Source organism: Rhizopus microsporus (assembly GCF_002708625.1).
Source record: "Rhizopus microsporus ATCC 52813 unplaced genomic scaffold scaffold_6, whole genome shotgun sequence".
NCBI classification, from domain to species: Eukaryota; Fungi; Mucoromycota; class Mucoromycetes; order Mucorales; family Rhizopodaceae; genus Rhizopus; species Rhizopus microsporus.
In genome coordinates, this window is record NW_019671921.1 from 1035135 (window position 1) to 1051999 (window position 16865).

The window sequence follows — 16865 nt, forward strand, 5'->3', positions numbered from 1 at the left end:
CTACGGATGAGGAAGGTCGGATTATATCAAAGACAGACACAGATTATCTTTCATCCTCTGTCGAAGCAAAACATGCCAAACGGCTTTCACATCACAACAAGAGAGCAAGAAGAAGAAGGCGATCAAAGCGACACAAGAAACACGCTTACAGATACTATGAAGATGATGGCTTTCATTACCACAGTTCAAAAAACACCAAGGAATCTCTTGACAAGTTCTTTGTGGCTCCCAAGTCAAGTTTGCTACGATTGATTATTGATGGAATACCCATTCATGTGTTGTAAGTTGCTTTTATTTGTCTTTTTATGCTTTATTGACTCTTTACATTAGTACTTGCTCCCCCATCTCTGGTCAAGTAACATGGGTGAATAACCGAATGTTACAGTATACGGGCGATTCATTAAAAGATCATTTAGGCCCTAGATGGCTTTCTCATATGCACCCTGATGATCAACCCGAATGTAGAAAGGCATGGGAAGTCGCTTTTGAGCAAGGAAATGGGTTCGCTGGCGAGTACAGACTGAGACGATTTGATGGTGTCTATCGCTGCTTTCTTTGGCGAATTGTTCCTTTAAGAGACATGAAGGGAAAGATCATTCATTGGTTCGGCACATGGTATAATTTTGTTTAATATAACATACCACGTGTTACTAACAAAACTACAGCACAGATGTTCATGATCAGCATCTGGCCAAGGAGAGCAATATGCGTCAGATGGAGATTGAAAGCAATGAACGTAAATATAGACTTTTGGCAGAAGCCATTCCACAGATCGTCTTTACCTTCTCTCCGGGCGCTGGATTGACGTATACGAATGGCAAGTGGAGTAGTTACTCTGGCAAATCGTTTGATCAGACCATGGGCCTCGGCTTCATGTCCTGTGTTCACCCTGAAGACAGAGCAAAACTGCAATTACCCGACTTACCTACGCTACAACAGAGTAAAGCTGGTATCATGTGGCAAACAGAGATTAGGCTATTGAGTTACAAAGAAGAGTATCGATGGTTTTTGGTGAAGTGCGTCTCTGTAGACGAGCTGGACACGGGAGACGTCCGCTGGTTCGGTACCTGGTAAGTCTACTTTAAACCATATATATCATTACTAATGAAAAATATCAGTACGGATATCAATGACCATAAACTTTTAGAACAAAAATTAAAGGAGGCTCATGATGCAGCACAGAGATCAACAGAAAGTAAAACAAGGTTCTTATCCAACATGTCGCATGAGATCAGAACCCCCTTGATCGGTATCACTGGTATGCTCAACTTTTTGCTCGACACAGAGTTAACTGCAGAGCAAACGGATTATGTACATACGATTCAACAGTCTGCCGAATCGCTCTTGGTAGTGATCAATGATATCTTGGATCTTAGTAAGGTTGAAGCAGGCATGATGAAATTAGAATGGGAGCCGTTCAGTTTGGTGACCATGATCGAAGATGCGAATGAACTCATGTCAACACTGGCTATCCAGAAAAATCTAGAGCTTAGCTTCTGGATAGATGATGATATACCTGATGTTATTGTGGGTGATCGAGTTCGATTAAGACAGGTTCTTTTAAATTTAATTGGCGTAAGTGTTTTCCTTTGTCAGTTGTTTGCTCTTTATTGACTTTATTTGGCAAAAAGAATGCCATCAAGTTTACTACAGAAGGAGAAGTGTATACTAGATGCGCTGTGAATGAATGGAATAGAGAAGAGAATGAACTTACTTTGCTATTTGAAGTGATTGATACAGGCACTGGATTTGATGCTGATGATGAATCGGTCATGTTTAAACCATTTTCACAAGTAGATAGTTCTGTAAGTTTACTATTGTCACATAGATGTATAAAATTTACTAAATATAATTCAGAGCACACGCAAGCATGGAGGCAGTGGTCTTGGCCTCGTTATTTCAAGACAGCTTATTGAGTTACATGGTGGTAAGATGAGCTGTAAGAGCGAAAAGGGTAAAGGTTCTGTCTTTTACTTTACTGTCAAATTCAAGATTCCAACCTCCAAGACGAGACCACAACCGCACACGCCAAACAACGAAACGAATTATGACCCTTTCTTTAGAACGCATGGGTACGGTAACGCAGCTATGCTAAAGCACCATCAAGAGAACGATGATTCTCCTGTGACATTTATCAATACAAAGCAGCTTGCGAATGATGACAACAGCCGGTTTATACCCTCGCCCATGGCGCATTCCAAGAAGCACAGCCAACTGTCAGAATCGCCTGCCGCTAATCCTGCAGAGATTTTACAGGATGTGCTCATGTCCAAGACGTCAGCTATGCAACTTAAGCCTCCACCTATTCGAAATCCTATTGCTGCTGCTGCTGCTGCTGCTGCTGCAAGTAGTTCTAGTAAACCCATAGCAGAGGCTATCATGAAAGCATCGCCTCCCAAACAAGAACTAATGACTCCTGTGATCAAGCCTGATAAGATATCATCTGAGCTCCGTATTCCAACGATTGGAACAGGCTCTGGTCTAAACTCTCCCAAGAACGTTGTCATCTTGCCTCCTCGCACGCCAACCATTGCCTCACCCTTACGTGCGCTCATTGTCTCGCAATGGAAGCTGTCGGGACAGTCGATGATGAAGCATGTCAGTTCAATCTTAAGCAGCATCGTCTCTCGACCAGACGGAAGTAAAGATCATCATTACCAGATTGATATAGCTCCCAGTCAGATAGAAGCAATGGAAAAACTAACTGACCCAGGCACACCTCCTTATGACTATATCATGATCAACTTGTCTTCAGAACAGCAAATACTGCTACTGACGAAGGCTATCTGTGGATCGTTAAACCAACAACAGGCGAATGCACTTGTCGTTACCACGCCGATACAAAGATCTCAAATTACAGAGAGCGCCAAAGGCAGAGAGGACGAGGTCATTCCGAAAAAGTGTGGTTTTGTATTCAAGCCCTTGAAACGGTCAAAGCTGCAGTGGTATTTTGGCGTCAGGCAACAGAATGAGATGAAGCAATCCAATTCAAACACAACGACGTCTGGTACATCAACAACGCTCACTATTACAAGCAATATAGCAACACCTGATACACCCTATAAACGAGCCGCTACTCAGAAGGAAATATTCAAACGTATGAATGATGATGTGGGAAGTAAAGGATACAAGGTGCTGCTTGTTGAAGGTAAATCATAAAGCATCATAGGAGGACACTGTGTGAGTCTAATATATTTAAAGATAACTTGGTGAATCAAAAAGTATTGACAAGATATTTGACAAGAGTGGGTCTAAGTGTTGATATCGCTGTACATGGACAAGAATGTATAGACTTATTTTTAAAGCACCCCAAGGGCTATTACGATCTCATCCTCTGTGATTTATTTATGCCTGTGAAAGGTAAGCATTTTGACGTGCTTTTGACGTTATGTGTAACACTTGTTCTAGATGGGTACGAGACAGCAAAGGAAATAAGAGAATGGGAAAAACAGCATTTGAAAAAGGACGAAGAGCCTATTCCAATTATAGCATTATCAGCTAATGTGATGAGCGACGTGGCGGATAAATGTTTACAGTGTGGATTTTCTACTTATATTTCAAAGCCTGTAAATTTTGCTGTCTTGAGTGATGTAATCAGAAGTTTCCTATTAGATAAATAATAAATAAAAAAAACATTTTTTCTCTCTTTTTTTTTTTGTTGTGACCCATGTCTTTTCTTGCATTAAAAAGTTTCTCCAAATCAAAGGTTCCTTCCCTTTATGCTACAACAAGTGTTGTAAGTTTACAAGCATACTCTTAAAAAAATTCATGCTGATTCTTTAAAGTGTTTTATGCGCAGCTTAAAAACAGCAAGCAACCCAGCTGCTATCGCTAATCCATCACCTCCACCTTATGAACCACACAAGAAAACGCCTAAATACAAGTCTTTTGAAGTGTATCGATGGGTAAACCACGTCTTGCACCAAGTTTGATAGACTAATCGTACACGCGTATAAATAGAACCCCGATCGACCTACAGAAAAGCCTATACTCAAAACGTTCAAAGTGGATTTGAATTCATGCGGTCCAATGGTACTTGACGCTCTTATCAAAATCAAGAATGAACAAGATTCTACCTTGACTTTTCGTCGCTCCTGTCGTGAAGGCATCTGTGGTTCATGTGCTATGAACATTGGTGGTATAAACACACTTGCCTGTATTGCTAGAATCGATCCTGATATATCAAAACCACTCAAGATTTATCCTTTGCCTCACAGTAAGTTGTTTTTTACACATAGGATAAAAAACTTGACCACTGCTTCTAGTGAACATTATCAAAGATCTTGTACCTGACTTGACGCACTTTTATAAGCAATATAAAAGCATTGAACCTTATTTAAAGCAAAGGACATCTCCTCCTCCTGACAGAGAAAATTTACAATCGATTGAAGATAGAGACAAGTTGAATGGTTTATATGAATGCATCTTGTGCGCTTGCTGTTCTACTTCTTGTCCATCTTATTGGTGGAATCAAGAAGAATATCTCGGTCCGGCTGTATTGCTGCATTCCTACCGCTGGATGGTCGATAGTCGTGATCAATATGGTAAAGAGCGCAGAGAGAGGCTGCAAGATAAGATGTCGTTATATCGATGTCATACTATCTTGAATTGCTCAAAGACTTGTCCAAAGGGACTCCAGCCAGGAAAGGCTATCCAACGAATTAAAATGCTCATGGCAACAGAGTAGAAGCATATCCTGCTCGTATTTAAATAAAATGTGTCTGTTTCTCTCCTGTTTTGTTGCAATTGTAAATATGTGCTGTTTTTGTGTAAAAAAGAATACTAGATACACAGTATATTTTCACAGCTTTCAAAAAGTAAAGATATGGCTAAAGGAAACTTGTCAGTTAATCCTTTGACATTGTAAGTCGAAAGATGACTATTGACACCGTTTACTGTAATCAAACATAGTATAATAATCTTTACATGTCCTTGCCTTAAGAAGAAAAAAACAGCCTAATGTATGGAGTCTATTGTGTATTCATGTATTTTATGCATCTTTCTCTCATTCGCTTGAAACAAATATCATTGAAAGGAGGGAAAAGCTAACTCATGGTAACTAAAGCAAATAAAACGCGTCTTTTTATGCTCGATTACAAAGGCTCAATTTATTTACACATTAAATAAAATTACATATATTACAGCAATTACTTGGCGTTTTGCTTGATGCTTTCACCAGTTTCTTTAACCTTTTCACCAGCCTTTTCTTGCAGTTCTTGACCCTTTTCCTTGGCATCACCAAGGCGCTTTTCGCCTTCCTTCTTTGCTTCACCAGCCTTCTGCATAGCATCATCCTTGGTCTGTTCGTACTTTGATTTGGCTTCATCAGCTTTACTGCCGACGGTTTCCTTTACATCATGCTTGGACTGCTCGTACTTTGACTTGGCCTCGTCAGCTTTACCACCAACAGCTTCCTTTACATCATGCTTGGACTGCTCGTACTTTGACTTGGCCTCGTCAGCTTTACCACCAACAGCTTCCTTTACATCATGCTTTGCTTGATCATATCTATCTTTTGCTCCATAGGCAGCCTGTACAGCACCATCCTTCATATCGTCATATTTTTCTTTAGCATCGTGCTTGGCTTGCTCATATCTGTCCTTTGCACCATGAGCAGCTTGCAAGGCCTCATCCTTGGTTTCTTGGTATTTTTCCTTGACTTGGTTCACCTTGTCTTGGACAACGTCAGCCTTGTTATCTTTGGCCTTACCAGACCTACTGTAAAGGTAATAGGCGACACCACCGGCAGCAGCTAAAGCGAGATAAACACCGTTGCTGTTGGACGATCTGTTTTGTTCGGGATGTGTAGCATAAGTGCGCTTGAGAGCTGGAGCACGAACGACTTGACGGGATTGTAAGAGAGATTTTCTAAAGATGAAACTAGACATGTTGATATATAAATGAGAATTAAACAAGGTCTCAATTCAGTCGAAAACAAGCAAGCATTTTTATACTTTCAAAACGCGTAATGACACTATGAGATCATTTCGTGTTCCGCTTAAAGCAGACTGACGTAAATCTTACACATTTCTTTGTCGTATCATGGACAAACCACCAATTGAAAATGACGTTATCAGTTTTGCTCTTTTTTTCTTCTTTATAGAATGAGAAAAGAGAGAGTAGACAAAAGAAGTAAAGTAATCCGGATAAACATTGTGAGAATAAGAACGATACACAGAGATAGTCTTCTTATGGATTTCAATTGAAGAAAGGTTTCAATACAATTGAGTGCTATATTTAGTCTCAGGTAGCTTTTGGAGAGATAGAGAAGGGGATATTGTTAGCATTGTTCAGTGTAACACAACTCAATTCTACAACCCTAAAAATAATGAATTGATAAATTTTATTGAATGTACGCATGCTGTTCGACTAGAAAACGACTTAAAAGAGTTTTTTATCATAAAAAATTATTCTATATTATAATATTTGTAATCAATTGAAAAGAAGACCCCGTCGAAAACCATTCACTACAAGAGGATCTTAATGCCATAAAAGATTGGCTAGGCCGTTCCGATTACGTCACGTCTGAGATCTCTCTTTTTTTGTTCAGCACGCGCGCACACACACACACCGTGTGTGTATGTGTATTTTGACTGTATTTTATACCCTACGTTTTCTCTCTTTCTACTCCCCTTTGTCTCGAAACCTAATATACTCTTTACTTTACTTTTTACAAGTCATATTATATAATCAATGAGCGCATATGAAGCTTTTTCTTTGTCAAAAAAGGTTCAATGAGCCAAAAAAAAAAAAAAAAAAACCAACACCATTTTCTTATTCTCCTTTTTTTATATAGCTTAGCACTGTGACCTCTGAAGCAGCTCGATTCTTTTCAAATTACAAACTAAATTCACCTTCAATAAGAAGATTATCAACTACTGCTCGACTCTCTCAAGATTATAAACAATGGATCCTAACTAAAACTGCGGTAACTGATGAAAACATTAAAGCATACAACCAGTGTTGACATTTTAGGTGCCCAATAAAAAAGGCTGATCTAAACCGTGTTAGCAAGCACATGTTGGACAGTACTCATATACTCAAGGTCGATCCTTCAGCAGACACCACTCGCATAATACCCATGGTTCAGCGTCGTACAATATTTTCAAGTACAGGGAGCAATAGTAGCCGCATAATGGCTTACCGCAGACTAAGCAAGTTAGAGCAAGAAGCAAACGCATTTCCTCAGGATGTTGCAAGACAGGCAGCTTTATACAAGGTACCTTTTTTTTATTTATAACTTGTAACTCATTTTGTTTTTAAGGAATGGTTAAGAGCCAATAATCCTCAAGCAGTCATTGCAAGATTTGAACGTGGCAATTTTGCTCAAAATGAAGAATGTTGGCAATACTATATCGCAGCTTTAGCTCAAACAGGAAAAGCAGATGCCATATGGACAAAGATTTTGCAAAAGCTGGAAGAAGGTACGAAAAATCTGACAGAAGGAGGAAAAAGCACGTTTGGAGGAGGTATTCCCAAAGAAGTCATTCAACAGGCAATCGCAAGTCGGCAAGGTGGACGAGCTATCGTGTCAGAGGGTGGTACGATCGCAGCCGGATCGGGGAACAAAGCAAACCCGATCTATGTTGTTGTCGAAGAGGCACGGAAATTTATGTTTTGGAAAGCCTTACGTTGGGTTGGCGTGACATTGACGTACGCTTTTTGTATCTTGACCATCCTTTCGCTTGCTCTCGAAAACTCTGGGCTACTCAAACCAGCAACTACACAGGCCGAGTATGAGCCTGTGACCCATACGACTGTCAAGTTTGAGGATGTACAGGGTGTAGATGAAGCAAAGCAGGAGTTGGAAGAAATTGTTGAATTTTTGAAAAACCCTCATCGATTTACTGAATTAGGAGGTAAACTCCCCAAGGGTGTCTTGCTCACAGGCCCACCAGGTACAGGTAAAACCATGCTGGCGAGAGCTGTTGCTGGTGAAGCTGGTGTGCCATTTTTCTTTATGAGTGGAAGTGAATTTGATGAAATGTACGTGGGAGTAGGCGCAAGAAGAGTGCGTGAACTATTTGGTAAGAAAAAAAGATTCATATCCTCATATAGAATCTAATGTATAATATACAGCCGCTGCAAGAGCAAAAGCACCTAGTATCGTATTTATTGACGAAATTGATGCTATTGGATCAAAAAGAAACCCAAAGGATCAATCATACATGAAACAAACCTTGAATCAACTGCTTGTAGATCTCGATGGATTTTCTCAAACAGAAGGTGTTATTTTCATTGCTGCAACGAATTTCCCCGAGCTTTTGGACAAGGCGCTTGTTAGACCTGGACGATTTGATCGACTTGTGAACGTGCCCCTGCCTGATGTCCGTGGTCGAATTGAGATTCTGAAACATCATATGAAAAAGATTCAAGTGTCTGAAGAAGTCGACGTGAGCGTCATTGCCAGAGGAACACCAGGATTTAGTGGTGCTGACTTGGCTAATCTTGTCAACTTGGCTGCTATTCAAGCGAGTCGTGAAAATTCAAAAAAGGTAACTTCACGCCATTTGGAACACTCAAAAGATAAGATTATCATGGGGGCTGAACGTAGATCAGCTGTTATTACTGAAGAAAGCAAGAGGTTGACGGCCTATCACGAAGGAGGCCATGCATTAGTAGCCTATTATACACCTGGGGCTATGCCTTTACATAAGGCGACCATTATGCCTAGAGGGGCTGCCTTAGGCATGACTGTGCAATTACCAGAAATGGACAAGGTACATGCAAGTGTTCTGGTCAAGATAATGTATACTTACATCTCAATAGGATTCGTTCACCAAACGAGAATTTCTAGCACAAATCGATGTCTGCATGGGTGGCAGAGTGGCAGAGGAACTAGTGTTTGGAGAAGATAATGTGACAAGTGGAGCCCATAGTGATATTGTAAAAGCAACGGATGTAGCTAAACGTATGGTTCGGTATTATGGCATGAGTGATAAATTGGGAGCCATTAGCTTTGACAATGATGACATGCAGCTATTGAGTGCACAAACAAAGCAGTTGATAGAATCAGAAATTTCCAGCCTGATTGAAGGATCACAGAGCAGGGCCAAGCAGATCTTGACGGAGCATCGTGAAGAATTAGATAGACTAGCCAATGCGCTTGTCGAATACGAGACTTTGGATGCACAGGAAATTATAGATGTGCTAACTGGTAAACCCATTTCAAGACCTGCAGTATAAAAGGGGATATGTAAATGTGGGCGCGCATGCGTATAATAAAATGTAAATAAATTAAGGATCCTTTTTTGATCTCAGTCATCATACCCTTTTTTTCTTTTTTTTGCCAATCATGAATATAAATGACTTGTGCTCTAGCCCAATTGATAGCAGTGAAGCATCAGGATCATCAAACATGTAAATAAGTCAATTTATATACACATATATAAATATACACACTAGACATAAAAAAAGAACAATATTATTCAAACTCTCATTGTTGACAAACAAATCATGTTAGGATGACCAATTCAACCAGTCAGCCAGGAGCAGCAACGCCAACTGCAGCAGAGTTTATGGGATCCATACAGACAGTATGTTCAAATATATCAAAAAGTCAAAGAAGCTAATTTGACGGCTTTCTAGATTCAAAACCAGTGCTCTGACCTATACGACCACGTAAAATACTTACAGGCTCAACACAGGTTCATTACATTGGAAAAGCGAGAGACGATAATCAATAATTTATGCAAACTTGCAGAAAACCTGTTTGCTAATGTACAACAAACAGCAAAAGGCGTCGAAATTAATAATAATAAAGTAACAAATAACACAGAACAAGCCTTGACGATTATCAAGACAACAAGTATTCAGTCAAGTGGTGTAAATAGAACAGAAAAAAAAGAGAGAGTTCTTTTATTAAGTATATATCATTTAGGAAAATAAGCAATATGACTATGAAATTATAAGACAAGCTAGAAATAACCATCGCATATATAAATGTCATAAGAAACATGTATATATGATAATAATATGATAAAGCAACGACGGCTTATCTTTTTTTTTATATAGAAACAAAACGTACTTGGCCATAAATGTCATTCTTGCGGAACAACAGAGACACCTGAATGGCGTCGTGGCCCTGACGGAGCAAGGACGCTATGTAATGCATGTGGTCTACGTAAATATGAAATAGAAATGATCATACGATTATCTGATTGTTATTAGATTATGCAAAGTTGGTACGTAAAGGAGCAATAGGGGTTCAAACTGCAAATTACATGTTATTGGATCAAAGACAGAAAGATGACAGTGGGGCACTTGCCAATACATATGCAAAGCCTACTTTTCCTGAAAATTACCCATTTATACTCATCGATCCAAAATACGGTTTCAATAGAAATTTGGAGAGTGCAAATAGAATAGAAGCATCCTCTAGTGGCACAAGCCATAATACAAGAAAAGAGTTCAAGATTATCAGTAATTATACACCGTCCATCAAGAATGAACAAGAGTCAACAGATATGGATAGTAGCCAGCATACGACGACAACTCCACTGAGAATCTACCAGTGGAAACAGCAATAATAGAAAAGGAAAAAAAGGGAGGGAATAGACACATAGACTTTACACAACAATTTTTTATAATATGGAGGATATATATATATTTATTATTACAATATTGTTATTTAACAAGTAGCAGGAGGAGAATTAGGGTTATAGGTGACATGGAAGGTAACAGACTTTTTGGGAGCACATCCCTTGCCATTGTTAAAGATAACTAAATAATAGTAGGTACCTGTAGAAGGAGCATCCATATTGAAGGGTTTTGTGGCACCAATGGAACTTGTTGGCTCATTCTTGACCAAAGAGGCAACCTTCTTGTTATTGCTGGCATTGTAAAGATCAACCGAGACAGTGTAGCTACTGCTGGGTGGGTTGGCACCAATATCATAAGAGACTTGATAGCATTGACCGGCTGTCCATTGTAAACCAGATAAAGTAGGAGATGTGATGCGGAAACCTCTGCAGGCATCAGCAGGAGCAGCCAAGACAGTAGTAGCAGTGGCGATAATGAAGAGAACAAGAAGAGAGAACAAAGTACGAGACATGTTGATTAGATTTGAATAGAAGAGAGAAATGTGTTGATAATAAAATTCCTCTTTTCCTTTGCTATTGTATTTATATTCTTTTCGAACGCCTCTCACAGAGAAAGCCATCTTCTACATTTGGTAAACGGCTTTAAAAATAGAGAGAGAGACCTGGTCAATGTGTCCCCCCTGTACACATGACACCAATGAAATAGGCTGATGCTTTTTTAATATCATCATCCTGGGCTGAGATATGGCTTGAATAATCACCCTGTACTCTTTTCTCTAGAGACATCCTTTGATGTATTGCTCTACTTTACGACAGTAAAGAGCAAAGCTCAAGAGATTGATTTTACATTGGCACATGTAGGTTCTCACTTGTACGATCATTCCATAGCCAATTGAACATTTTTAGAAGACAGAATGATCTTATTTCAGGACTATTTTGATGTAGATGAATGCTTTCAGTATTTGACTCAGAGTACCGTCTTCACCGGTGGAGATGTCCGTGTACCCAGGAATTGGCGTACAGGCTCAGATTATGCCTCCAAGTTTTGGTTTTGCGCTCATGAATTTATCGATGAGTCAGGCTTTCGACAGATGGCAAATGCTTGCAACAGTGTATTAGAACTGTTAAAGGAGAAAGGGTCTACGGACAGAAACGAACTGGCTTCGACTCCTCTTTGAATAAACCTGTGTGTATTTTATTTATTATATTTGAGCAGTAATAATAAGGATGCATATAACAGAAGGGACATGAATAAAGAAAAAAGAATGCGTCATGGCTTACACAAGTATCGCGTATTACTTTACTGATTTGATCCCTTTATGCTCCTATAAATAAAATATAAAAAGAGAGATCATGTGAACACAAGCTTTTATTGTTCTCTCTCTCTCTCTCTCTTTCTCTCTCTTTTTTCATAGTTCAGCAACATCGTACAATGGCTTCACTAACTAAAAATAAATTCTACACTTTTTCTTCTTTATTCTCTATTAAAGAACAGCAGGCTAAACCCTTCTGATCATCTCTAAAATTAGCAAGTGAATGCTTAAAAATATCCTTTTGTAACGTCGCGTACTTTTGCATAATGTGTTACTTTTAAAAAAGCAAATGACTTTTTTTATTTTTATTTCTTATTGCTTCATTCCTGACGCGTCTTTGTGTGTGTGGCTTCGTGAGAGAGAGAGAAAGTTAGCGTATCAATCTTCGTTGGCGTCTGTGAGGAGTCGGATGGAGGGATAATCAAACACAAGCTAAAAATCAAAAGCAGATACATAAACATATTATCGACTATGTCGGGTCGTGTTGGGTCGATACTAGAAGTCAACATCGGCTCCGAAACAAGTGTGCACGCCGAGCAATTCATTCTATTCTATCCTAGAGAAAATGTAAAGGAGTTCAAAGCGTCTATTATATGATACAGTCTGATGTGAATGGCCACCGGTAGTTGATGTCTGCATTTGACGATATGAGCACATACAGACCGTGTCGTGTATCAATAAAAAGATCGCATTACATGAATCATTGGTGTCAGCTATACACTCTTTCCGGAAAGTAAATTTGCCCGTGATCGAAAATAAATGTACCCAGTCGTGAGAACAAAATTCATGCTGTACGAAATGTGAATTAGTCGTCGCCAAGAATATTTTCGTAGCATCAGCCTTGACATCCATGGATATACTGTATTTCCAAATTGAGATGTCATATTGAAACCGTTGTAATGTTATCAGAGTGATAACAAATACAAAAAGAATATGGTTCACTATCTCATTTGACAGTAATATTAACAGGTGGACTGTCTTGGAGTTGAAATTAACTTAATATTAGAAATAGCCCTCTTTAGCCTCTCTGTAAAAGTTTAAATTCTTTATTCGGTTTTTCCATGAAATCAGGACATGTAGTCATATTTGGCAATGCATATTCTTGAGTAATCACCATGTAGATTTCTCCTATTTGATATGATTTCTTTGTTTCAGGTACCTGATCCTGAAGCTTGTTTGAAAAAGAAAAACATATAAGAACCCATTTTAATTGTTTCTATTTTTTGCTTCTTGACAGCAGTTATCAAATGTCCCTCTGAGTGTTCAAAGATTCACAAATCAAAACTAACCTGTCCTCATGGCCCTTGCGCTGACTCGCTTGTCCCGCCCTCTTTGCTCTCTGATGTGTACCTGGAACGTTCCCCAATAGTTTCTTCTGACGCTCTGGGTTCTCTCTGTCCTCCGGTCCTTTTTTTTTTTGTTTAAATTATCCTGGGTAGCTATCGCTATCCTCCCCAGACTGCACCTTGGTGGTAAGTAAAACTAATATTAGGATATGTGCTCTAATACTAACATACTTTTTCTCTCTTTTTCTACATATACTCATTATCTCTCTCTCTCTCTCTTTTGACATGATGTCATTTTATTAAATAATTTTTTTTTATTTTACGACAATATTTTATAAAACTAACGTCAACAATTTATAAAAATACAGTAGCTTTCAACCTACACGATTTATCATATAACGAAAACTATGGCGTTTCAGCTACTGCTACCTTCCAAGATTGGATTGTGATTCTTCAATATAATAGCCGCTGCCCTCTCTACGTAATAAATATTCACTATCAAGGGCACAGTGGCAAGATGTATTCCAGCTCTTCAACGCCAGCAAAACACAGATAATAAGACATGGCATAGAGCTATATGTATCTATTATTTTTTGATAGCTAAATTTTGTGTGGTTTCATGAATGCACTGGAATCGGATTTAGAAGAGATAGATATTTTGGCTTTTGGTAGAAAGCATGCTGGATCGTTGACGGATATGATCAGCCAAACGTTGGCAACAACAAAACAGGCAAATAAAAGCCAGTGTGGCAAAAAATTTGTACTTGTATACGGACATTGTGAAGGCTGTTAGCCGACGAACATGAAACAAAACTTTTTAAGTTGATACATGAATAAGTATAGCGTTTAACTAGAAGAATAATGAATAAAAAATAATGCATTGTTCATTTTATACTCACCGAGACGTTAAGGAATGCACTACCGTTATAGACAGCGCATTAACTCCAGGAGCACCGTTAGTCTTTTGCAGATCTTGTGAAGGGGGGAGGACTTTCATTGCCGCGTTTTGATTTGTAAACAAAGATATTATATATATTTAATGCACTGTTCACAGCGCGATTCCACACCGTAACACAAGATTCACACTTGAGGACAGCATGTACTCTTCACTTTGATCCAGTAATGAAGATATTATTCATTTCTTTCATTTTACACTTGTTAAAGATCTGACTCATTAAGTGTTCGTCAACATAAACAAATTCGGCCCCATTAGGTTGCTTGCATTTTCGTTTGATTTCTTCAATAATACGTTTTGTAGGTGCAGCTCGTTTTCCTTTCATACTTGAACAAAAAGAGCCATTTCCGAACGCAATAATTCGCTTCTAGTTGTAGCATTAAGAATAGACATAAAGCACAATGGAGCTCTTTATGTTTCTTTTATTTGGAAGAATAAAGATGAAGGTAATAAAATTGATAGTTACGCTTATTATATAAGATTGTAACTATTACTGTGATTGGTCAGTTTATGTTACTGAGCTTTTGCTATTGATATGTAGACAATGCTTGTTGACCCTTATTCAACATAGAATACGATACAAAGACCATGTCTTACAAATATTTATGAACTTCAATACTTTTTCTAATTCATAAGTTTTCAAGTTCAATGGTTTTAACATTGTTCCCCAAGGAAGGATGTTCTTTTCTAAACTATACAATAGAAACACTGGATAAATTACGTTTTATTACTGTGTGTGATACTTACACTTTTGTAAAGAAAGGATCATTTGATTTTCTGATTAGAGACATGATATGTTTGAAAGTCGACTTCTTGACCTGGAAATAACACTTAGACTAATAGCGATTGCTATGTCGATTTCACTTACTTCAAAGCTAAAATTAAAGTTGTCTCCATCAACAGTTTTTGCAGACAATGACAGTCAGGGGCGTTTATTTGAAGCACCTTCGCTTCCACCAAAAGCTGCCATCTTTATCTTTTGAAACACGGCGGCAACCTCTGGAAGAATTTCTTCCTCTTTAAGATTGCTGTTATATTTCCAATATTCTGCAAGAAAAAAGTTAAAAATATTAAGCAAAGCAGAATCCGAATCTTTGTAAGTTAAGATGATCTCTTGGTCGGCTAGGAGTCAACTAAGGCATTGTTCCAACAAATTCAAGAATTTTGATAATGACCTATCACCTTTCGTTCCATGCTGGATAGCTAAAATATCATAGTTCAGTCTACTTGTTACTTGACACTAGACTAGTACTCACTAACGCTAATAAAAATTTCAATTCTCTTACTGTTCATATTTGATAAAAACGTAGGGTAATACTAGGAGAAACACTACATGCATTAGAAATTAGACTAATACTACTGGCGCTACCTCTACCTACTACCTATGATGTGGCCCAACGAAGCTTTCCAATCTGCAGTGTCAAACTAAACATGACTTTATAAAGTCGCTAATTTGGTTTATTTCTTTTCAAGAAGAAGAAATAAAAAAGAAATATTGTTATTTCTTTGCTCTAATTTTATGTTGTCAGTTTGATCAACAAAGAATCAAGATCAATCAACGCTAAAAAAGCAATACTCCCCAAACTGCAAAAGCTCTTTTGAAAAGCCACTGAAAGTCGTTCAATAAAACAATTTATACAATCCACCTTTCAAAGTACCGCTTGTTTATTAGCAGCAGCTTTATTTAGCTGAACTATCCTGTGCTGCTTCTTTCCTTCTTTCCAGTTCTTCTTTATTGCGATGGTTACGATAGTCTTTACTGTGCTTACAAGTCATTGTTATAGTTTGCCTTTTTAAAGAAGATCTGAAAGTCACTATAGCGATATTGTGCTTTTCACCGTAGTTTGTTACTGCAGCACGAATAGACTCTATGCTGTCAAACTCGGCTCCCTCATAAAGCTCGTGATTAAAGCCTTGAATAGCGATTAACGTTCGTTCTTCATGTCTTTCTTTACTGGGCGAAGTTATCATTGATTCTTCCGGGTCAGAATCATGATTTTCATCAAACTGGCTGTTAATACCACCAGTATTACAGCGGGGATTAACATCTTCTTCATATCTGTATCCGTTAGAGAGTGTCACATTACAATCATTGGCAATATTAGTAGTAAGATCAATAAAATCGCATTCTTGACTTATGGTATACTAGCTTGTTTAATAAAATAAAGGCACGATAAACTTTAACTTTGTCTTGAATAATGCTGAAAATACATGTCCGGTAAACGAACATTTAATTTGGTGTTTAAATATTTTTGCAGTTTGGAGGAGGTATTGCCTTGTTAGTTTTTGCAATGCCCCTAGTATTACCCAGAAGAAACTAGGGTGGAAGTAAAGCTAGTTCATTTGAACTGTCGTACTTTTTTACAGCTTATGCTGCCTGAAAGGATTCTGGTAGGACAAGCGTATTTAAGATACAGTGAGGGTGTATGTGTATAATAGGACTGCAATCAATTTTTTAAACCTTAGTGTCTATTATTCATAGTAAACAAACTTTACCTTTTTCTCTCTTTCTTTCTCTCTCTCTCACGAAGCCACACACACAAAGACGCGTCAGGAATGAAGCAATAAGAAATAAAAATAAAAAAAGTCATTTGCTTTTTTAAAAGTAACACATTATGCAAAAGTACGCGACGTTACAAAAGGATATTTTTAAGCATTCACTTGCTAATTTTAGAGATGATCAGAAGGGTTTAGCCTGCTGTTCTTTAATAGAGAATAAAGAAGAAAAAGTGTAGAATTTATTTTTAGTTAGTGAAGCCATTGTACGATG

The 16865-nt window shown here is 38.2% G+C and overlaps 7 protein-coding genes across 7 annotated transcripts; 4 read left to right on the forward strand and 3 right to left on the reverse strand.

Annotated features, from left to right (window-relative positions):
- Nucleotides 1-319: 319 nt before the first annotated feature.
- Nucleotides 320-3620, forward strand: RHIMIDRAFT_201417 (uncharacterized protein; the record flags this gene model as incomplete). Its single annotated transcript, XM_023606539.1, has 9 exons — nt 320-615; nt 666-1070; nt 1119-1575; nt 1632-1805; nt 1858-2124; nt 2248-3007; nt 3071-3148; nt 3202-3360; nt 3409-3620. Coding segments are annotated over 9 exons (2808 nt in total), but the record flags the coding sequence as incomplete, so codon positions are not given.
- Nucleotides 3621-3791: 171 nt separating this feature from the next.
- RHIMIDRAFT_201105 (succinate dehydrogenase and fumarate r) lies at nt 3792-4687 on the forward strand (the record flags this gene model as incomplete). Its single annotated transcript, XM_023606507.1, has 3 exons — nt 3792-3905; nt 3961-4216; nt 4266-4687. 3 exons carry the CDS (start codon nt 3792-3794, stop codon nt 4685-4687), a joined length of 792 nt encoding a protein of 263 aa, XP_023467460.1.
- A 460-nt stretch (nt 4688-5147) lies between these two features.
- RHIMIDRAFT_312862 (uncharacterized protein) lies at nt 5148-5952 on the reverse strand (the record flags this gene model as incomplete). The annotated part of the gene is made up of 1 exon (XM_023614836.1): nt 5148-5952. Exon 1 carries the CDS (start codon nt 5886-5888, stop codon nt 5148-5150), a length of 741 nt encoding a protein of 246 aa, XP_023467461.1. The 5' UTR covers nt 5889-5952.
- A 1183-nt stretch (nt 5953-7135) lies between these two features.
- On the forward strand, nt 7136-9186 carry RHIMIDRAFT_250891 (uncharacterized protein; the record flags this gene model as incomplete). Its single annotated transcript, XM_023610772.1, has 4 exons — nt 7136-7219; nt 7265-8027; nt 8080-8720; nt 8770-9186. 4 exons carry the CDS (start codon nt 7136-7138, stop codon nt 9184-9186), a joined length of 1905 nt encoding a protein of 634 aa, XP_023467462.1.
- Nucleotides 9187-9464: 278 nt separating this feature from the next.
- Nucleotides 9465-10529, forward strand: RHIMIDRAFT_236808 (GATA-domain-containing protein; the record flags this gene model as incomplete). The annotated part of the gene is made up of 5 exons (XM_023608639.1): nt 9465-9536; nt 9589-9825; nt 9881-9958; nt 10015-10123; nt 10171-10529. 5 exons carry the CDS (start codon nt 9465-9467, stop codon nt 10527-10529), a joined length of 855 nt encoding a protein of 284 aa, XP_023467463.1.
- Nucleotides 10530-10630: 101 nt separating this feature from the next.
- On the reverse strand, nt 10631-11053 carry RHIMIDRAFT_236809 (uncharacterized protein; the record flags this gene model as incomplete). The annotated part of the gene is made up of 1 exon (XM_023608640.1): nt 10631-11053. The coding sequence occupies one exon, from the start codon at nt 11051-11053 to the stop codon at nt 10631-10633; it is 423 nt and encodes a 140-aa protein (XP_023467464.1).
- Nucleotides 11054-15737: 4684 nt separating this feature from the next.
- Nucleotides 15738-16258, reverse strand: RHIMIDRAFT_280373 (uncharacterized protein; the record flags this gene model as incomplete). Its single annotated transcript, XM_023612901.1, has 1 exon — nt 15738-16258. A coding segment is annotated over exon 1 (287 nt), but the record flags the coding sequence as incomplete, so codon positions are not given.
- Between the last annotated feature and the right edge of the window lie 607 nt (nt 16259-16865).